The sequence below is a fragment of the Pongo abelii genome, chromosome 9, assembly GCF_028885655.2.
Source record: "Pongo abelii isolate AG06213 chromosome 9, NHGRI_mPonAbe1-v2.0_pri, whole genome shotgun sequence".
NCBI classification, from domain to species: domain Eukaryota; kingdom Metazoa; phylum Chordata; class Mammalia; order Primates; family Hominidae; genus Pongo; species Pongo abelii.
Genome location: NC_071994.2, coordinates 11,740,802 through 11,763,117, shown reverse-complemented (window position 1 = coordinate 11,763,117; position 22,316 = coordinate 11,740,802). Strand labels below are relative to the sequence as shown.

The window sequence follows — 22,316 nt, the reverse complement described above, 5'->3', positions numbered from 1 at the left end:
TAACACTCAATATCCATTCATGATAAAACTTCTCAGCAAACTAGGCATAAAGGGAACTTCTCAAAATAGATAAGCTGGGTGTGGTGGTACATGCCTATAGTCCCAGCTATTCAGAAGGCTGAGGAAAGAGGATCCCTTGAGCTCAGGAATTCAAGACCAGCCTGGGCAACATAGAAGGATCCCATCTCAAGAGATAATTGATTAAAGACAACTATGGAAAAAATATAGGTAACATTATACTAAATTGTGAAAGACGATGTTTTTCCCCTAAGTTCAGAGACAAAGACATTCACTCTTACCATTTTTATTTAACAGTGTACTGGAGATTCTAGGCAATGTAATAATGCAACAGAAAGAAATAAAATAATTCCAGGAAGGGAGAAAAAAAAACCTTTATTTGCAAACAGCATGATTATACCAAAAATCCTGAGGAATCTACAAAAAAGCTATTGAGACTAATAAGTGATTTGAGTGAGTTTTTAGGATGCAAGTAGGATATATTAAAAACCAGTGGTATTTCTATATACTAGCAACAAACAATTGGTAATTGAAATAAGAATACCATTCATAATAGCTGTTAAAGCAAAATAAGCAGGAAGTTATTAACCTGGAATTGTTTCTGTATCCAGAACCCTTACACAAGCAAAGTGGTGAAACTTAACCTAGAGGCATTCTTTGTAACTAATTAATTTTGGGAAACCAAAACAGATACCAAGCTTCAGCCAATCACAAATAGCCAGTTAGCCATTAGTTACATAACTAGGAACTTTCCACAAGATCATACCCAAATAAGATAAGTAGTGGCTGAACATGGTGGCTTATGCCTGTGATCCCAGCACTTTGGGAGGCCAAGGTGGGGGAGTCACTTGAAGCCAGGGGCTCGAGACCAGCCTGGTCAAGATGGTGAAACCCTGTGTCTACAAAGAAAACAAAACAAAACAAATGCTTACCTGTAGTCAATTAAGTTATTTACTTCTGTGTTCAGACTATGAAGATCTGCTTGTAGTGGTTAAGTGCAGCTACATGAACCTCTTCTGATTTCGAGTGCTGCCCAATTCATTAATGCTTTAATGCTCAAATAAAATCTGTTACATTTATTTTGTCTGAAGTTTTTCTTTTAACATAGTATAAAAATATGAAATCTGTAGGGATAAATTTGACAAAAGATGTACAAAACCTATACAATGAAAATACAAAACATCACTGTGAAGACCTAGATAAATGGAGAACTATATCATGGATTGGGACACTCGATATTATTAAGACGTCAGTTTTTCCTAAGATGATTTATGATTCAACATAATACAAATAAAAATCACAGAAGTTTTCTTGGTAGAAATGTACAAGTTGATTTTAAAATTTATATGGAAATGCAAAGCATCCAGACTAGCCAAAACAACTTTGAAAAAGTTGAACAAAGTTAGAGAATCTACACCATCTGAGTTCAAGGCTAATTACAAAGTTACGTCAATTATGACAGTGTGGGATTTATGTAAAGACAAATAGATCAATGGAACAAAATAGAGTCTGGAAATAGAGCCACACATACGTAGCCAATTGATCTCCAACCAAGATGTTTAGACAATTCAATGAGGAAAAGAAAATCTTTCAACAAATGGTGCTGGAACAATTGGATATCCATATGCAAAAAGCAATGAACCACAATCTGTTTACCTCGTATCATTTACAGAAATAACTCAAATTGGATCATAGACCCTAAATATAAAAGTTAAAACTATAAAACTTCTATTAAAAAAAGGAGAAAAATTTCGTGTCCTTGGGTTTGGCAAAGATTAAAAAAAAATAAGACTCAAAAAGCATTAACTATAAAATCAGTAAACTGGACTTCATCACAGTTTAAAAACTTTTGTTCTTCAGAAGTCACTGTTATAAAACTGAAAAGGCAAGCTGTAAACATGGAGAAAACATTTGCAAAACACATATCTGGCAAGGGGCTTGTTTTTGAAATATATAAAAAGTTTCCAACTCAACAATATGAAACAAACAATCAAAATTTTAAAATGTGCAAATTTTTTAACAGACACCTCACCAAAGAAGAGGTCTAGATGGAAATAAGCAAGTGAACAGTTGCTTTAGATCATTAGTCTTCAGAGAAATGTAAATTAAAACTACAATAAAATACCAGTACACATTCACTAGAATGGCTTAAGTTAAAAACAGCAATCAGACCAGGCATGGTGACTCATGCCTGTAATCCCAGCACTTTGAGAGGCCGAGGCAGGTGGATCACTTGAGGTCAGGAGTTCGAGATCAGCCTGGCCAACATGGCAAAACCTCATCTGTACTAAAAATACAAAAAAATTAGCTGGGTGTGGTGGTGTGCACCTGTAATCCCAGCTACTCAGGAGGCTGAGGCAGGAGAATTGCTTGAACCCAAGAGGTGGAGGTTGCAGTGAGCAGAGATCACACCACTGCACTCCAGCCTGGGCTACAGAGAGAGACTCCATCTCAAAAAACAACAAAAAAAGCAATCATACCAAGTTTTGACAAAGATGTGGAACAACTGGATCTTTCATATACTGCTGGTGGGAATATAAAATGTTAAGAAAATTGTTTGGCTTTCTTTTTGTAAAAATTTGGCTGGTGTGATAGCTCATGCCTATAACCCCAGCACTTGGGGCCAGGAGTTTGAGGTTAGCCTGGGTAGCACGGCAAGACCCTGTCTCTACTAAAAACATGGTTTAAAATTATTTATTTATTTTTATTTTTTAGAGACAGGGTCTTGCTATGTTGTCCAGGCTGGTCTTGAACTCTTGGGGTCAAGGGGTCCTCCTGCCTCAGCCTCTTGAGTTACTGGGATTACAGGTGCGAGCCACCACACCTGGCTGTTTGGCTATTTCTTAAAAAGTTAAACATACACCTTACATAGTACTCAGCCATTCCACTCCTTGATATTTAAGGATAATATAATGGAAAAATGAAACTAATCTGGGCAAGAGAATCTGGTTCAAGAGAAGTAGAAACCTATGTCTAGAAGGAGCATGAGAAAACTTTTGGTGGTGCTGGATATGTTCATTGTCTTGATTGTAGTGATGGTTTCATGGATGTATGCATGTGTTGAAATGCACCCGATTTTACACTGTAAATATGAGCAACTCCGCCTGGGCATCATAGGGAGACCCTGTCTCTTCAGAAAAAATACAAACATTAGCTAGGAGTGGTGGCCCTTGCCTGTAGTCCCAGCTATTCAGGAGGCTGATGTGGGATAATTGCTTGAGCCCAGAAGGTTGAGGCTGCAGTGAGCTGTGATCGCACCACTGCACTCCAGCCTGGGGCCAAGAGCAAGAGCCTGTCTCAACAATACCAACCATCACCACCACCACCTGAACAACTAATTGTCTGTCTGTTGTATTTCAATAAAGCTGTAAAAATATAAGATATCTTTGACCACAAATCACAGAAAAATGAACTTACACTGGCTTAAAGTATAAGGAGGACTTAAATTGTTACCCTTAACAATCAGAGTAAAGGTAGATGGTGCCAGTGTTGATTAAATCGGTGGGGTTAAATCATCAAATGCCAGATTAGTTCCATCTTTCCATTATATTATCCCCATTGGTTGCCTTAGTCCATGCTCTGGTTTCCCTCTGGGTTACAAGATGGCTGCCACAGTTCTGGACATCCGTCCAGATTCAACGTTGTCTGCCACCTACATCTAAACCCTGCATTCAGCCCTTACAGGCTGCTTGGTCTCTTCTATGGGTGTGGCTCACATGGCACTTAGTATTGCTACTGGGGTGCAGGATTCTATTGGGGCAGGGGTTTAGGAGGAGCAGACCTCACTAGAATGGGTCAGGGAAGCTGAGCCTCAAGTTCATCTAGCTTATTACTGCAGAATTTTTTTTTTTTTTTTTCTGAGAGGAGTCTCGCTCTTGTTGCCTGGGCTGGAGTGCAGTGGCGCGATCTCAGCTCACTGCAACCTTCACCTCCCAGGTTCAAGCTTCTCCTGTCTCAGCCTCCTGAGTAGCTGGGATTACAGGCAACCACCACCACACCCGGCTAATTTTTCTACTTTTAGTAGAGATGGGGTTTCATCATGTTGGCCAGGCTGGTCTTGAACTTCTGACCTCAGGTGATTTGCTCTCCTCAACTTCCCAAAGTGCTGGGATTACAGGCATGAGCCACTGCACCCGGCCATCACTACAGCATTTTTGCAGTAGAGTCCTCCGCTGTTCTATGACTATGACATGAACCACATGGAGACAGTCACGTCTCAGAGAACATCCAAACGGTTTTCTTGAAAGAGGAGGTGCAGCAGGGCAATGGAGTCTACCCAGTCAGTGTTTTCCTTTTGTTTCCTGCACCTATGACACAATTTTCCTTTCACAATTTTTAAACACAAGGAATGGTAGTGGTGGGAGTGTAGCACAGAGCAGTCTAGGAGTCCCAAACTTAAGTGTCTACAAGGGCTAGTGGCTAATTTAGACTCTGTGAATCTGACAAGCTATAAGACAATAGGGAGAGGTGAGGCCTATGATGATCCAGACATTACAACCCATCCCTACAAAAATTATAGTGCATGGGAAAAAGAAAATCTCCAGGGGCCTCCCTGGAGGAATCTAAGAACAAGGGATGCATATCAGTTTCATATTGCTGTTGTTAACAAACTGCCACAAATTTAGTGGCTTAAAACAGTACAGATTTGTTCTCTTGTAATTCTGGAGGCCAGATGTCTAAAACCAATATGTCAGTGGGGCGTGGTAGCTCACGCCTATAATTCTCGAACTTTGGGAGGGCAAGGCAGGCGGATCACCTGAGGTCAGGAGTTCGAGACCAGCCTGTCCAACATGGTGAAACCCTGTCTCTACTAAAAATACAAAAATTAGCAGGGCATGATGGTGCACGCCTGTAGTCCCAGCTATTTGGGAGGCTGAGGCAGGAGAATCACTTGAACTCGGGAGGCAGCCTGGCCAACATGGCGAAACCCCATTTCTACAAAAAATACAAAAAGTAGCTGGGCATGGTTATACATGCCTGTAATCCCAGTTACTCGGGAGGCTGAGGCAGGAGAATTGCTTGAACCCGGGAGGTGGAAGTTGCAGTGAGCCAAGATCGCGCCCCTGCACTCCAGCCTGGGTGACAGAGAGAGACTCCGCCTCAAAAAAAAAAAAAAGAAAAAAAAATCAATATGTCGACCCAGCTGTGTTTCTTCTGCAGGCTTTAGGGGAGAATCCATTTCCTTGCCTTTTAGAGGCCATTTGCATTCTTTGGCTGGTGGTTCCTTCTTTTTTTTTTTTTTTGACAACACCAAATGCATTTACTTAGTGGTTTGAATGATAAGTTATTCAATGAATTGAGGTTTCTGGTCTCTGTTTTGACTTAAATGTGTTTTTTAAAAATTCTTTTTGGTCCCTTCTTGCTTCACTCCACCCTCTTGCTTCTGTTGTCTCATCTACTACCCACTCTGATCTCCTGCCTTTCTCTTATAAGTACTGTTGTGACCACATCGGGTCCACCCAGATAATCCAGGATAACCCACCCCCGATCTCAAAATCCTTAGTTTAATCACAACTGCAGAATCCCTTTTACCATGTAAGGTAACGTACAGGTTCCAGAGATTAGGATGTGGGCATATTTGGGGACCATTATTCAGCTTCCCACATGATATGAAATTTAGCTATTTGGGCATCTGCTGTATACATGACCCAAATGGGTCATGCAAACTCCTGGGAAAGGGGAGAGGAGAGCCTAAGGGAGGGGCTTGGAGTGGTGTGAAACTGGGGCTGTCAAGGTGGGACCTGGGATGATGGCATGGAGCCCTGAGAATGTGGCTTCTGGTGAGCACTCTACAGGACCAGGCAGTTGAGGATCCTCCTGAGTGTGCCAAGCTGGCCAGGAAACTGAGGGTGGCTACAAGGCCCTGCCAAGCTGGCTGAGGATAGGACCTGTGGTCAAAACTGGAGATAGGCCGGGCACAGTGGCTCATGCCTGTAATCTCAGCACTTTGGGAGGCTGAGGCGAACGGATCACTTGAGGGCAGGAGTTCAAGACCAGCCTGGCTAACATGGTGAAACCCTGTCTCTACTAAAAATAGAAAAATTAGCCAGGTGTGGTGGTGTGCGTTTATAATCCCAGCTACTTGGGAGGCTGACATTGCAGCGAGAATTGCTTGAACCCGGGAGGCGGAGGTTGCAGTGAGCTGAGATTGTGTCACTGCACTCCAGGCTGGGCAACAGAGCAAGACACTGTCTCAGAAAAAAAAAAAAAAAAATGGGGAGAGCATCTGAGGCCGCTCTGGTGGGGCATGACAGTGTCCCAACTCAGCCTCAGGGCCAAGGCTAGAGGATGGGATCTGAGCCTGTGTTTGGGGCTGACTCCTTGGGGAGGCAAGGTCAGAAGTCACTTACTGGTGACTTAGAAGTGGGAGGAAGGTAGGGTTCTCTTTTGTCAAGGGCACAGGATGAGTATAGGAAGTCTCAGGCCAGGAGCTGGGGGAATGGATTCTGTGTGAATGGTCTGAGCTGGCTGAATCAGCACCCAGGACTTGTACCAGTTGGGGTGCAGCTGGGGCAGGCTACAGCTGGCTCTGGGCAGCCTTGCTGAGGCATCTGCAGATACCAGGTGATCTGAGCACAGAGATGAGAGACTTGCAGGAGGAACCAGGGCATGTCAGAGTTACTGGCAGGGTCTGGAGCCAGTGGTAGGCCAAGTCACTGGTCTCAAAACCCTGGATCTGCAGAAGCAGGGTTAAATCCATGTGTTCCGACTCCCAGTCTCAGTCCAGACACTCCACGAGGGTCAGCCATGAGGGCAGTGCTGCCTGAGAAACTGCAGGATGAGTGGGACTGGTAACCCTCAAGCAACCAATGGGAGCATGAGGAGTTTCAGCACCAAGGGGGAACACCAAGGCTCCAGATGTTCCAGGAGGTGAGGTGGGTTGTGGTGATTTCTGCTGTGCCCAGATTTGCCCTGAGAGTCCTGTTGTCTGAGTTGCTGTGAGCTCTCCCTGGGCCGTGTGTTTTTTTTCAGGGGATCTTCAGGCCAACCCCTCTTTCCAGATTACCCTAAGTCAACCCGAGCCCCTGGGGTCCCACCTGGCAGGCAGTGTGTACAGCTCAAGGAATGAATGTGGACTTTCCCCCGGGAGATAAGGGGCTGGCTCGGGGGCCAGGTTGGCTGCTGGGGATACGGTTCCAGGCAGTGTGCCAGCGAGCATTTATGGCAGGGTGCAGCAGGCCTCACTCCTGCCACCTGTAGGTGTGAACAGGGCTGCATTTCTTGGGCTGCCCTTCTCGGGCTGCCCCAGGCTTCCCTGAAGTGAGCTGCTTTGAGGACACAGATGCTGGACATCCTGGTCTTTTCCTGACTGTAACCTTTAAATTGCCTTCCCCCCAACTCCTTTCACGTGGTTCCTCCCATGATCATCTCCCTTTCTCCCCTTCTCATCGTTTTCTTTTCAGCCCAGAAGGAAGGAGGAGAAGCTGGGTCCTGGGGGTGAAAGAGGCTAAAGTTTCAGTGCCTCACAGCTCCTGGCAGCAGAGGGGTCAGGCACACATATCCTGGTGCCAGATTGTCTGGATTCTAATCCTGACTCCACAATTTACCAGCTGTGTGAACTGGACAGGTTACTTAACCTCTCTGTGTCTTGATTTTCATATCTGTAAAATAGGGAATAATTGTAGTAATCTCCAAGGGTTACCGGGAGAAGTAAATGAGTTAATATAGGCAAATGGCTTAGGACAGTGCCTGGCACATACTTACCACTCAGTGCTGGGTCTCACTGGCTATGTTCCCCACTCCCCCTTCCCTCTTCTCTTCCCTCCACCAGCCCAGAGCCCACAGGAGGCAGAACTACCAAGAGAGCTCAGATAGTGCAGCAGGCAGGATTAGGTTAGCTAGCAGGCTAATCTAGAGTGGGTTTTGAGTCCAGACCCTGCTGGAATCTAGAGATTCCATCATCCTGACCATGCTGCAAAAGGGCCAACATCCTGAAGTCACAGCTGTTGTCTTATTTATTTATTTTTTTTAAATAGAGGCAGCATCTCGCTATGTTGCACAGGCTGGTTTTGAACTCCTGGCTCAAGTGATCCACCCGCCTCGGCCTCCCAACATGCTGGGATTACAGGTGTGAGCCACCACACCTCATCAGCTGTTGTCCTTTTTCTTCTCCTTTGCTGTCAGAGGTTCCCACCCGCTCTCACAGAGTGGGAGGAGCTTGAAATAAAGCCTCTGATTGGCTGCTTTCATTTCAGCCTGTCATTTCAGCCCTTGTCAGTTTCTAGCCTGACAGGGAAGGGAGGAGCATTAGATATTTAGCTAAATCTCACAGAAATATTTGAATAGGTTAGAGGATGGGGGAGGGAAGAGGGAGGGATAGAGAGGGGCAAAGGCAAGAGTCTTTTCTAATTTTCTGGGATGGTTTGTAAAGTCCTGGGGATGGAGTGGGTGTGAGGGGACTGTATGGCCTCTTGGGCTGGAAGCTGACTAAAATGGAGTGGCCATTCCATTTGAGACGAGAGACACGGAGAGATGGTGCACAGTCAAACCTTTTAATGATGTGGTTCTGGTGGGGTCTATAAAGGGAGGTGGACCCCTGGGAAGGTGCTTTCCTGAACCACAGCCCCCACACTTGGGTCACCATTTCCTCTTCCTCCTCCTTGTGTGGGTGGCCGGAGACCTGTAGGACCTTCCCTCCCTTTAGGGTTCTGTAAGGCCCCTTCTCAGTCCTCAGAGTCCATTCTTCTCTTGTGCTGAGGCCTGCAGTGGGACCATATACTTCTGGTGCTCTTGTTGCTGTCGCGTCTGTTTCCCTTTCCTGCAGGGCGGCAGAAGAATGGCACTCTGGGTATGCAGCCTCCAGGCCAGGGCCGGGATATGGAGGCTCCCAGGGGGTCTCCGCTCAGCTGTGCCTGGACACCTGCTTTCTGCCCCAAATACCTACTGCTCCCTGGAGCTGGGATCCCCAGGAAGGATTCTAGGAGAAGCTCAGGCAATTGGGGACAAAGGGACACAGAGCTTTGGGCTAGAAGAGGAAGCCTGGGCTTGAGTCTCAATGCCACCCCACCCTGCATGTGTGACCTGGGATATATCCCTGCTTCTTTCTGAGTGGGGGCCCACCTGCTCTCCAGGTCCTGCACCGTGTCCGGCAGTGGCTGGCCCAGGGTCTCTGGCAGGAGGACAGTGACAGCACTGGCGGCCACGGGAACAGCACCATAGATGAAGAGAGGCATGGAGGGGTAGAGCTCGGCAGTCATGCTCACCAGTGGGCTCACGATGCTGCCCACTCGGGCCATGGTGCTGCCCATTCCCATGCCTGTCTGCCTGCAGGGCCCGCAGCAGATGGGTGTTGGTTAGAGTTCCGGCATGAATGCCCACATGCTGGTCCCATTTGGAGGGTGGCAGCTCAGGCTCAGCCCCCAGGACACTCCCGGTACCTCCTCTGTTCCCCATTTGATTAGCAAACCAATTTGGCTTTTTTTTTTTTTTTTTTTTTTTTGTAGAGATACGGTCTCTATGTTACCAGGGCTGGTCTTAAACTCCTGGGCTCAAATTGTCCTCCCCCACCACAGCTGTTGGTGATCTTTTGAAAAAGAGAAGTTGGAAAGGGTTCTGGCCAGAGAATAAGGAGACTTAAGGTTGAATTTTGGCTCTGCCTTTAACTTGCTGTGTGACTTTGGGCAAACCCCTTTCCCTCCCTGGGCTTCAGTTTCTGCAGCTGTAAAATGATTCAGTTGTGTTACACCTGTGGTTCTCAGATCACCTGGAGGAATTGTGTTATAGTTGCAACAAGCCAACATACACCTATTGGATTAGAATCCCTAGGGGGAGGGAGCTGGAATCTGCATGTTAAGAACATTCTTCATGAGAGAAGAGGTTAAAAACATTGACTCAGGAGACATACTGCTTGGGATTCAAATGCATGCTTCACCATTTGTTTGTTAGCTGTGTGATCTTGGAGAAGTCACTTAACCTCTCTTTGCCTCATCTTTCACGTTTGTAAATGGGAATAATGATAGTGCCTACCACAATGGCTTGTTATGCAGATTAAATGAATTAATATTTGTGAAAAGTTTAAGACACTGCCTGGTACATAGTGAGTGCTTCGAATTATTGCTATTTCATCTGAAATCTGGTAAGGGCACAGGACCATGACCCTCAGGGTTCCACTTTGTAGACCTTACAGGCGCACTCCAAGTAGCCCAGGGAAGCCTGACATTTCTTTGTTATCTCATGTAAATTTTGCATCCCATTCTTGTTTATTTTATTTATTTTATTTTTATTTTTTGAGACAGAGTCTCGCTCTCTTGCTGGGGCTGGAGTGCAGTGGCGCGATGTCAGCTTACTGCAACCTCCGCCTCCTGGGTTCAAGCTATTCTCCTGCCTCAGCCTCCTGAGTAGCTGGGACTACAGGTGTGTGCCCCTACGCCAAGCTAATTTTTGTATTTTTAGTACAGACGGAGTTTCACCATGTTGGTTAGCCAGGATGGTCTTGATCTCTTTTTTTTTGTTTTGTTTTTGTTTTTTGAGACGGAGTCTTGCTCTGTTGCCCAGGCTGGAGTGCAGTGGCGCTATCTTGGCTCACTGCAAGCTCCGCCTCCCGGGTTCACACCATTCTCCTGCCTCAGCCTCCCAAGTAGCTGGGACTACAGGTGCCCGCCACCACGCCTAGCTAATTTTTGTATTTTTAGTAGAGATGGGGTTTCACCTGTTAGCCAGGATGGTCTCGATCTCCTGACCTCGTGATCCGCCTGCCTCGGCTCCCAAGGTGCTGGGATTACAGGCATGAGCCACCGTGCAGGGCCCCCATTCTTGTTTCTTAATGCAAAAATACTGCCCCCCATCTTAGGACTCAAATAAGCAATACTATATTTATTCCTATTGCTGAGATATTATCAGGAGTGAATCTTGAGATAGGAAGTTGCTTTCATGTTTGTGGTCTTTGCTTTCAGATATATCACTTGGTTTATAGATGGAATGTAGATTTGGTGGCAGCTTCTAATTTGGGTTTTGGAGATTAAAGGAAGACTTCAATTTGTTGCCTCTGAGATGTGTCTTCTTGGTTCCTTACCCTGCCCCAGTTGGTGGCTACTTTTGAGATCTTCTAGGGTCCCATAAGGGCTTAGAGGACAGTAACACCTGTGTTAGCTAGGCCATGAGGTGTGTACTCAGTGGCTACTATGTGCCTTGCAATGATGAGTGTTGGGAGGGGCCTTTGGGCTGGAATGTACTTGATTTAGCTTTGGGGTCCGACCTGTGCACAGAAGAATGTCTTTCCCCAGGAAAAGCCTGTCATTCTCCCATTAGGCTCCCACTCACCGGATCATTGTGGGATACAGTTCCCCAGTGTACAGGAAGATGCAGTTGAAGGAGGCAGCCAGACAACCCTTCCCCAGCACAGCAAGAGAGGTTCGGACAATGGACTGGTCTAGAAAGAAAGAAGGGGGGATAGCAGGAGCTTGGGAGTGGAGGCTAGGAGGAATTGGCCCCCTCCCTTCTGAGATGTTGGGTTATGTGTGGGGATGGGGCTGAGGAGAAGGGCCAAGGTGCTCGTGGGTGCTCACCCTGGGGTATCACCCCATTGAGCAGGATGCAGATGCCTGCCAGCAGCAGTGCAGCCATCTGGGCAGGCCGGCGACCCAGGGAGTTGATGACAAGGAAGCCCACAAGCTTGGCAGGCAGGTCCACAGCACCAAAGATCACCTGGATTAGGTAGATGCTGACTCCAAAGCCCTGCAGGTCCATGACCAGCCCATAGTATGCAAAGCTAGTGGCAAACCTAGCAGACAGAAGAGAGGGGTATGGAATTTGTTAGGAAGGCTTAAAGTGGGGTACTCTTTCAAAACAGTGGGGGAACTGCATTGGGTACCCTGCTTAAGGAGCTGGAATCTGCCTTGGCTAATATTTCTTCATTTAACCATATAATTAAACTGCAGAGTTTAAGTATTGAGGTAGTCCTCTAATACTCCAAATTTCCCAATCTTGTGATAACTAGGGTTGCAGTTAATTGGGGGAATTTTCACTTAGTTGCTGGGTAGGATTTACATAGGTTTAGTTCTCATCTTATCAATTGATGCTGGACTGAAGGAGGGCAGGTGCATACCCAAGCCATCTTCAGGGCCAAGGCAGCTGGGAGAGTACAGAGCCTTCTGGGACCTGTCCATGGTCCTGGGATGAGTGTTGTGCTTTTTAAGATGTCAAGAGCTCAAAAAACGAAGCTCAAGATTATTGGCTAGAGCCCATGACTGAGAATAAATCCCAAATTGGAAGCAAATAATTCATTGGCAGGATTGTTCCTTCTGATTATGTTTCCCTTAACTGTCACGGGATTGCTATGGAGATGGGAAGGAAGGATAATGGGGAGTGTTGCAAAGGGAAAGGAAGATTTTCTTCGTTCTTGGCCAAAGTGTTCTTTGGAGATGAGTTTTAGTTATCTTGTTGCCTGTGCCTATGTTTCTGGCAGGCACCATCAGGCCAGTAAAATCTATGAATATTTTGCAAACCAGACTGGTCTCTGCCTTCATGATGAAAGTCTATTGACTCTGGAGCCCACTGGTCCTGATGAGGTGTCTCCACATTGGAACAGGGCTAGTGAAAGGACAAGATGGGGAGACTGGTGTCCCGTGTGGAGACTGGGACTGAGTCGAGGCTGGGGGGCATCTGGTTCCTAAGGATGATCCCTAGTGTGGGGTTACTGCTTCTCACAGCAGGTCTGCTGACCTTCCTGCCCTCTTCTCTGGCCTCTTTCACCCATTGTGTCTCCTCCCGCCCCAGCCAGCCTTTTGTCTCAGTCTGTCTGTCTTTCTGGGCCTACCACAGCATGGAGAGGCAGAGGAAGAGGTGGCGGAGGGTGGGGCAGCGCAGCAGCTCCATGGCCGATGCCTGGCCTTTGCCCATGGTCAGCTCCTTCTGCAGACTGGCCCGGAGTACCTGCTGGGACCAGCAGAGCTCAGGGCCTGGGATCCTCCCAAGGAGCTCCTCTCAGCCTAATCCCTTACTCAGAGGAGTTCCCTGGGCCCTGGGTCCTGGGTTTGGGGTTTGGGGGTGAAGCCCTGGGAGGTTATCATGGGAAGTCTCAGGGGATCTCACCTCCATACTCAACTTGGCTCCTTCTTCCCGCTTCCCATTGATCCGGGCGACTCTCTGCAGGGCCCTCAGGGTGAGGTCCAGCCTCCCGGAGGAGGAGTGCCAGCGGGCTGACTCGATGAAAAACCTGGGAGTGGGGGTGGGGGTGGGTGTCAGCATGGCTTCAGTTCCAGTCAGCTGGGTGAGGGGCTGGGGCTGGGCTTTCTAGGGGCCTGCGATGGGATTTTATTTAAGGTTGGGAACCCAGGGGTCTTGCCAAATCCCTCTCTCTAGGACCACGAGGCAGTGCCCAGCTTGGTAATGACATATTCCCCAATCCAGAAGCTCAGCTCTTGGTTGCTGGTAGGGGGAGCAGAGCAGGCAGGCTGGAGAACTGAGTGGGGGAAGCCAGAGAATTTGATATCCTGGGGCAAAGCCTTCTCCCCACAGCCTTGGTTTCCCTATCTGTCACACGGAGGCATTGGACTGGATTTGACCTTCTCTACATTTTTGGGATGGGATGTGTGCTGAGCTCTGGGAGATGTCCTGTCTCTTGCAGCCTCTGGGCTCCTGTGGCAACCACCTCCAACCCTAGGCCCCACGCACCAGGAGTAGATGAAGAAGGCAAAAAAAGGAGCAGAGACCAGTAGCTGCAGGTGGCGCCAGTGGGGCACAGCGTAGGCCACACCGGCCAGGAGGAACTGGCCCAGGCTGTAGACATAGCCAATCAAAGTGCCCACGCAGGCCCGTGTGTGGATGGGCATCCACTCCACATCTGGAAAGAGGGTTAAGACAGGGTGCTGCAACTACCTGGGCTGCTGGGTTAGTAAAGACCCCTCCCTCCATCCAAACCTTGGTCTGTCCCAAGGCTCAGTGGAAAATACATTGAGTAAGTTGAGTGCCAGGGTGATGGGAGTGGGGGAATTTCAGTGGAGGTATGGATGAGGAGCTGGGTTCAGAATATCTGGGAACTGCCCCCTCTACACTCTTGATTTTTTTTTTTCTGCTCCTCCTCAACCTATTCTCCTGGCTAGAGTTCCTTCTCCATTGAGAGCACCTCTGGCCACTCGGTCTGTCTTCAACAGCAACCATTCCTCTGGTCTTCTTCAGCTATGAGATTCTACTCTCACTGGCCAGAGCATCTTGGAGGCAGTGGCTTTTCTCCGTCCTGGAGTCTTGAAGTAGGAGTGGGACCACCTCTCTGGTGTGGTCTGGAGAGGCCTACCTCCTGTCCAGTTGGGCTCCCCATTGGGCTGCTGGGACAGGGACTTGGATACTTAGGCTGGACTTGGGGGTTGGATTTCTTAGGTGTCTTGCCCAGGCTCTAGCCCAGTCCTGGTTAATTCCTCTAGTCCAGAGAATCCCAAATCCCTGGATTCCCTTCTGTGGTTGAGGAATGCCCTTAGGTAAATCCTTTCCCTTCTTCTTGGCCTTGGATTCTTCATTTGGGAAACATGGGGTAAAGGAGGGTTGATCCATCAGAGGATGCACATCAATGGCCCATGGAGAGACCACACTCAGTCCACAAATGTGTCTTGTCTGCATGATGCTGCCTCATCCTATGTTTATTATTAGAGTTAATTGCAAACATGAAAAAAAACTGGGATATTTTACATTAATCAAAGAGGAGGGGGAAGCTATGACAGCCCTAGGATCTCCTGCCTGGAGCAGCTGCATGCCTGTGGTGTCTCTGGATGAAGGTGTCTCTCCTTTGGATACAGTTCTCACCATTCCCTAATGCCTCCTGCACCTGGCCCTCTTACATGATCTGCTGGCTCTAACAATGGAGTTTGCAATCCTGCTTTTTTTTTTTTTGAGATGGAGTCTCGCTCTGTTGCCCAGGCTGGAGTGCAGTGGCACAATCTCCGCTCACTGCAAGCTCCGCCTCCCAGGTTCATGCCATTCTCCTGCCTCAGCCTCCCGAGTAGCTGGGGCTACAGGCGCCCACCACCACACCTGGCTAATTTTTTGTATTTTTAGTACAGATGGGGTTTCACCGTGTTAGCCAGGATGGTCTCCATCTCCTGACTTCATGATCTGCCCACCTTGGCCTCCCAAAGTTCTGGGATTACAGGCATGAGCCACCGCGCCTGGCCCGCAATCCTGTTTTTAAATGAGGGAACAGTGTGGCATGAGCCTGAGAAAAGGTTGTTCTATTGGCAGGAAGGTGAGACCCGAGAGAGGCTGGAGGGCAGGCAGGGCTCAGGAGGGGCAGGCTGGGAGGGGAGGCTGGAAAGGGGTTGCTGGGCTGAGTGGCCGGAGGGGAGTGGGCCGGTAAGCATCTCTCACTCAGTGTCATGCAGTTGAGGGAGATGCCAGCCAGAGACATGCCCGAGAGAAGCCGGAAGGCGCAGTAGATGGAGAAGTTGGGTGCGAAGGCTGTGCAGGTCCCTGACACAGCTGTTTGCAGGTAGTTCAAGATCAGTACCTTCCGGCGGCCTAGCCTGTGGGAGGAGGGGAGACCTGTAGCAGGGCCCTGGAGACTGATGGGGGTCAGGCTGAGCCAGGAGAGGAGGGCTCGCCCTGGACGATGCCTGGGCTGGGGTCTTTTGAGGACCTCTGAAGTATTATGAGGCTGGTGCTGTAGATCCTCAAACCAGCCCCGGCTGGCAATGCCAAGCTCCCACCTAGACACCCTGAGCCCAGCTGAGCCCCTAATCCCAGCCCAGCCCCTTGACCCTACCCAGGACTGACCTGTCTGCAAGGTAGCCGAACACCATGGCTCCGAGCAGCACCCCCACCATGTACAAGGACTGGGCCAGCTGGCGTAAGGCCCTGTGAGAGCACACGAGGTCCCACTGTGGGGAGAGGAGCAAGGGTCAGGCAGAGATGAGCTTGGCTTCAGAGAATCCCCTTCCCCCCCTTCAGCTGGTCCTCTGGGTTCCATGTCACCCTCTTTCTCCGGCACTTTGCCCTTTGCCTCTCTGGTCCTGACAGCTGAGAGCATTTTTCTTTTTTAACTCAGCAGTTAATTTCTCCATGTACATTTTTTTTTTTAACAAAGGCCCCCATCTTCCCATCTTGGCCCCTGGATTGGGAGCCCCAGGTGCTCACCTCAGTCACGATGGTAGATGGGAAGGTGCTGTTGTCATAGATCCAGCCATCGGTGCAGGGCTCTGTGGCCCCTGTGCCATTGGCTTCTGTGCCATTGGGAAAGGGCGGTCCCCACTGCGGGGAGGTGAAGCGGAGGCAGGACTCAGGCTGCCCCTTCCTGTCCCGGGGCAGCCAGACCTCCAGCCCGCCATTCTTGCTGAGGTTGGCATCGGCAGGCGGGCGGCAGTGGTGGGTAGGGATGGCAGCAGTGAAGTTCTGCAGGGTGTTGTGAGAAGCCATCAGGAGCAGAGGGAGGACCACCAGGGTGACCTGGATCTGCTGGAAGCGGCCGACACCCCCCACCTGCTGCAGGAGGTCATTAAAGGCCATTGGACCAGGCCCAGCCCAACGGCTGGGGGCTGAGGCCTTCCAGTCTCAGGACCTCTGTCTCTCTGGCTGCCTGCCGTCCTTTGCTGGAGGAGCAGCACTGCCGTTGCCTCCGCAGCTGGGTTGCTCCGGGAGCTGAGTCCGAGCTGCTCTGTGGGGGGACAGCAGCCTCCTTGGCTGCTCCTCCTTCTTCCCCGGTCTCCCTGATCTGTCCCTCCCTTTTCCCTTGCAGCTTCTCCTCACTTTGGGGGTCAGGGCAGCTCAGCTTTCAGGGTCTGCTGGAGACCTGACCCTTGCATGGGAAGTTTTTAATCCTTGGCCTGGAGGCAATGAGTTAAAGTGTGACTTAGTATCAGAAGGATTAACCCTCCAAGGATTCCTTGTGTCAGTGGAATTTCTCCAAGTGGTTACAAAGGGCAGGAGAGGGTGGACTGAAGTAGGAGAGGGGAGAGGGGTGTATTGGGGGGGCATCTGGGCATCTGGGGGCGGGGGGGCCAGAGTGGGATCTATTGGACCTATTTGTCTTCCTTTTAGGAAGGAGACTGGGCTCTGGGAAGTGTGGTGGCCTCTTGAGGAGTTTCTGCCCTTTTTAGTGGATGAGATCCAAATAGTCTGCCTTTGGGAAGGGTTGCCAGGGAAATTACAGGGTGCCCAGTCAAATTTGCATTTTAGGTCAATGAAGAGTTTTTAAAAGTATGAGTATGTCTCTAATATTGCATGGGACATACTTATACTAAGCAATTCTTCATTGATTTGAAATGCAAATTTGACTGGGCACCCTGTATCCTTATTTGCTAAATGTGACAACCCCAGTCTTTGTTCTTCTGGGGACAGCTCACATCTTATAGAACCATGGGTTTGTTCATTTGGAAGAAACAACAGAAGTCAGAGGCTGCTCTTGGAGTGGGACCTAAGACCAACGTCATACACAATGTCGGGTGATTCTTCCTGTGATTCTTCTGACCCTTCCAAGGGTCAAATTTTTCCCTTAGTCATATTGTCTTCCATCCATAATGTCTTTTTTCTTTTCTTTTCTTCTTTTCTTGTTTTCTTCTCTTCTCCCCTCCCCTCCCTCACCTCCCCTCCTTTTCTTTTCTTCTTTTCTTCTCTTCTTCCCTCCCCTCCCCTCCCCTCCTTTGTCACCTTCCCTTCCCTCCCCTCCTCTCTACTCCTCTCTTCTCCTCTCTACTCCTCTCTTCTCCTCTCTTCTCTTCTCTTTTCTCTTCTCTTTTCTTTCTTTTTGAGACACAGTCTCACTCTGTTGCCCAGGCTGGAGTGCAATGCTGCAATCTCAGCTCACTGCAACCTCTGCCTCAAGTGATTCTCATGCCTCAGCCTCTCAAGTAGCTGGGATTATGGGCATGTGCTACCACGCCTGGCTAATTTTTGTTATTTTTAGTAGAGATGGGGTTTCACCATGTTGGCCAGGCTGGTCTCGAACTCCTGATTTCAGGTGATCTGCCCGTCTCAGCCTCCCAAAGTGCTGGGATTATAGGTGTGAGACACCATGCCTGGCCTCTTTAATTTATTTTTGAGATAGGGTCTCACTCTGTCATCCAGCCTGGAGTGCAGTGGCACAATCTTGGCACACTGCAGCCTTGACCTCCCCGGGCTCAGATGATCTTCCCAGTTCAGCCTCCTGAGTAGGAAGAACTACATGTGTGCACCAGCACACATGTATTTATTTATTTATTTTTAAGAGATGTGGTTTTGCCATGTTGCCTAGGCTGGTCTTGAACTCCTGGGCTCAAGCAATCCACCTGCCTCAGCCTTCCAAATGGCTGAGATTACAGGAGTGACCCACCGCGCCCAGCCATAGTGTTATTTTTTAAAACAATGAGCATGAACAAACTGTGTTTTTAGCCACAACTCTAAGACAATCACGTGAATTCCTCCACCAGAGTTTTGGCTTCTGAGTTACATGTGATCAGGGAAGTGTGGAGCTCTGATTGGATGGGTTTCCATGGGATCCAGTTGGTTGGATCCCAGATTGAGGACACTGAGAGAGAGTAGATGGCAGCTTCTTGTTATTAACTTATGCAATTCATATTATATAAAACATGGACTCAGGAGTCAGTCTACTTGGACCCACACCCTCACTCCACACTTACTGACTGTGGAACCAGGGGCAAGTGACTAAACTCCTCTGTACCTTAGTGTCCTCATTTGCAAGATGGGGATAATAGCTATGTTGGCTGCCTTGAGTTTTTGGAGCATTAAATGAACTAATATAGGTAAGAAGCTTAAAGTAGCTCAGATGCCCTGTAATTCAGTGGTTACGGGCTTTTCTTATTTGTTTCTGGTGAAAAGGTGAGACTATCACATTGATTTTAGAAAGAAAATGTGCCTAAGTATATCTTATCCTAAGAACAGTGATTTTTGACTGGCGGTGATTTTGCCCCCAGGGGACACTTGGCAATGTCTGGAGATATTTTTGGTTGTCACGACTTGGGATGGTGGTGGTGCTACTGGCTTTTAGAGGGTAGAGGTTAGGGATGCTGCTGAATATCCTGCAATGCACAGGACAAGCCCCCACAATGAAGAATTATCTAGACCCCCAAATGTCAGTGGTGCTGAGATTGAGAAACGCTACCTTAAAATATGTTGCAGGCTGGGCGCGCTGGCTCATGCCTGTAATCCCAGCACTTTGGGAGACTGAGGCAGGCATATCACAAGGTCTGGAGTTCGAGACCGTCCTGACTAACATAGTGAAATCCCGTCTGTACTAAAAATACAAAAATTAGGTGGTGTGCGCCTGTAATCCCGGCTGCTCCAAGAGGCTGAGGCAGGAGAATTGCTTGAACCTGGGAGGTGGAGGTTGCAGTGAGCCAAGATCACGCCACTGCACTCCAGCCTGGGCGACAGAGCGAGACTCCATTACAAAAGAAAAAAGATGTTGCAGAGTTTGTGTGTGTAGTAATCAATCCTATACCTGCTTGGCCAAGGAAAGATGACTCCTATCAAAATATTTCCAAGAACCCCCAGGATCTCATTTGAGTGAAGAAAATGTTTTGGAAGGCAAGGAAGAGACATTTTCCTCCTCCTTGTTCTGCTGGAGGACAGCTGGATAGCCTGGCCTCCAAAGACCTGCAGCTCTTTCCCAGCCTGGGCCCACCCAGCCGCTTCCACCACTGGGGTGGCTGAATCAGGAAACTGATCTTCCTGTGTCTGCTCTAACACCCTTCTCCACTATATCCTAATTTGACTGTTGAGCTTGGCTTACCATGCTGGACTCTTCCTTGCCCTTTATGGTGTGTTTCCATTTTGGGTCCCTAACTATCCCTCTAGGTAATCTGGCTCCTGCTGACTGCCCCCCACCTAGCTTCATCATTCTCTTGGCATGTGTCTAAACACGACGGATGATTAGGGTTCCATCATTTTACAGAAAGCACTCCAGGCCCTATACAAATTAGCCGATGCCAAGGGTCATGAGAAGAAAGGATGTTTCTCAATTCTTCTGGGAAGAAATCTCCAAGTCTTGCTGTTGAAGGGATGTAGTTTGATGTCCAACTTCTCTTGTTAGAAGTCGAGATGCCCTGTTAATGTTGTGCAGTTTATTGAAACTACAGCCTTGTGCATGAAGCTGCAAGGGTATTTATCATTCATCAGGACTCTGAGATCCATGAATCTTTGATTGGTTCAAACCCATTCTAACTTCAAAGCTGAGTTCTTAACTGCTGCTGTTGAGGTGTAGACTGCCCAGCCCAAAGGGTTTTGGAAATTATCTGGGCTCATATGTACAAAAGAGAAAAGGGGAGGCCCAGAAAGGTATGTAACTCAGCCCAGCCTTCCCCCTCCCACCCGTTGTTGGTTCTGGGCTGGGACCCAGTGGGTGTCCAGATGCCTGACAACATTCTCCAGGCCAAGATACATAAGAGTCCTGTGGTCTGGGGATGCGAGGACAGCTGGACAAACAGCTTGGGGACTGCGGGGTCAGTCTCCTGCCAGGACCTGGTGCCCTCATGGGGGAGTGGGCGGAGTGCTGAGGGCAGCGGGAGATGGTGGGCCCCTACAAGCACCCTCCCTCTCTAAGCCTGTGCCAACCCCATGTTGGAGAAGAGCTCTCTCCTGACTGCCTGATGAGCTCTGAGCCTGGCTGAGTCTAGAAAAGACTCCATTGCAGACTCTGGGCCTGGAATTGTGTTTGGGTCCTGGGATCATCTGAGTGGCAAGGGATTCCCCAGCAGCCTCCTGGCTCATGGGGAGTTTCTGGATGGGCATACTCTCGTAGCAAGTGATTTTCAGAGCCAGGAACTGTCCCTTAGGGGAGCCTTCTGGGCCACTAAAACCTCACAATGGGACTTCCTTGTGCTGACTGGAATGTAGACTTAAATTCTGGTCATGCTCACTGAGAAAGGGTCAAATATGGGAATCTCTGATTGGCCCAGAACCACAGAACCACATGCCATCTAAGTTGAATGCCATCACTCAGGTAAAAATGTCTCATTGTACACATAAGGAGACCAAGGCCCAGAGCAGGCAAAGGATTTGTCCATGATCACACAGCAAACAAGTCTGGAACTCAACTCTTTGGACTCCATTGTTCTTCCTACCATGCCAGCAGCCGTCATATATCCCAGATTTTCTGGGATAAGTCCTGATTTTGTATAACTTTATTTCATTTTATAATTTGGATTTAAAGTGTGGGACTACCTGTGATTTTTGTTTTTATTCTTTTGTGAGATTTTTCAAATACATAATTTACAGATCATATAAAACACTGTTACTTAGATTACATGTCCTAAGCATGGGTTTGAAATGATTGACTTGGGGAGGAGTCCAGCAGATTCCAAGTGTCTGCCAGGCCCCTCGCAACATTCTGAGTAAGGAATTCTGAGATACACTGTGAGCTTTGTGCCTTGTGGCCTGACTATCCTGGCTGATGGATGGTGCAGAAATTAGAAATTCATCCAGCAGATTCCAAGTGTCTGCCAGGCCCCTTGCAACATTCTGAGTAAGGAATTCTGAGATACACTGTGAGCTTTGTGCCTTGTGGCCTGACTATCCTGGCTGATGGATGGTGGAGAAATTAGAAATTCATCCAAAGACTTCCATATAAAGGCTGGACATGAGGCCAGTGACCTGTGAGTTGACGCAACATGAGGACTCTGCCCAAAAGTGGTGCTCCATATTGGATCTCCATGCACCGAGCCAGGTGGAGTCCCTGCTTAGAGACAGAAGGGAGGGAGTAGAAAAAGCAAGCAGAGCTGGGGTTGTAGAGGAATAAGCAGCAATGGAGAGAAGGAAGAATCCAGAATGGGGATTTGGGGATTGCAAAAAGAATGGGTCTTGTGAGTGGCCAGTTTGTCCTGACCAACATCTCAGTTCACCATGAGTCCTGACCATGTACCTGGAAAGCATTTTCCTGGGTGTCTTTCCTTCATGCGTGTCCTTGCAATAAGCACCCTGAAGCAGCACAGGAATAGTCATGGCCAGGACATCCTGGCAGCCACTCAGAATTCCGGACAACTGAAAGATGGGGGCATGGTGGGGTCAGTATTCCTCCCTGAGCCTAGTCCTTCTCCCTCCAGGTTGAGACCCAGTCAAACCAAGGGGAGGCATTGCTGGCTCTGTTGTCACCTGATCCTAGGCTCCACAGTAGAAACTCTATAGGTAGAAACCAGGTTCCAAGATAGAAACTAGGTGGCTTCTCCCCGTCCAACCCCATTGCACTCTCAGCATAAGGGCCAGATCTCAGGGGGCAGTGTAGCACAAGGCTGGTCCTAGGTGCCAGCCCCAGGTTATCTACAGGTTGGCAAGGGGGGAGTCCTGCATCCAACATGATCATAAATGGCCAGTCCCAGCAGCTTCCCACATGGCTGGGTGACAGATGGGCTGGAATGGGAGACCCTTCTTCCCTTCTCATTCTCTTT

The 22,316-nt window shown here is 48.6% G+C and overlaps 1 protein-coding gene across 1 annotated transcript; it reads right to left on the bottom strand.

Moving 5' to 3' along the window:
• Positions 1 to 8,496: 8,496 nt before the first annotated feature.
• Positions 8,497 to 16,717, bottom strand: SLC22A6 (solute carrier family 22 member 6). Its single transcript, XM_002821629.4, has 10 exons — positions 16,078 to 16,717; positions 15,718 to 15,821; positions 15,313 to 15,467; positions 13,630 to 13,798; positions 13,048 to 13,171; positions 12,773 to 12,888; positions 11,523 to 11,737; positions 11,278 to 11,386; positions 9,040 to 9,282; positions 8,497 to 8,776 (listed from the first exon to the last, which is right to left on the bottom strand). Exons 1-10 carry the CDS (start codon positions 16,444 to 16,446, stop codon positions 8,689 to 8,691), a joined length of 1,692 nt encoding a protein of 563 aa, XP_002821675.1. The 5' UTR covers positions 16,447 to 16,717; the 3' UTR covers positions 8,497 to 8,688.
• Between the last annotated feature and the right edge of the window lie 5,599 nt (positions 16,718 to 22,316).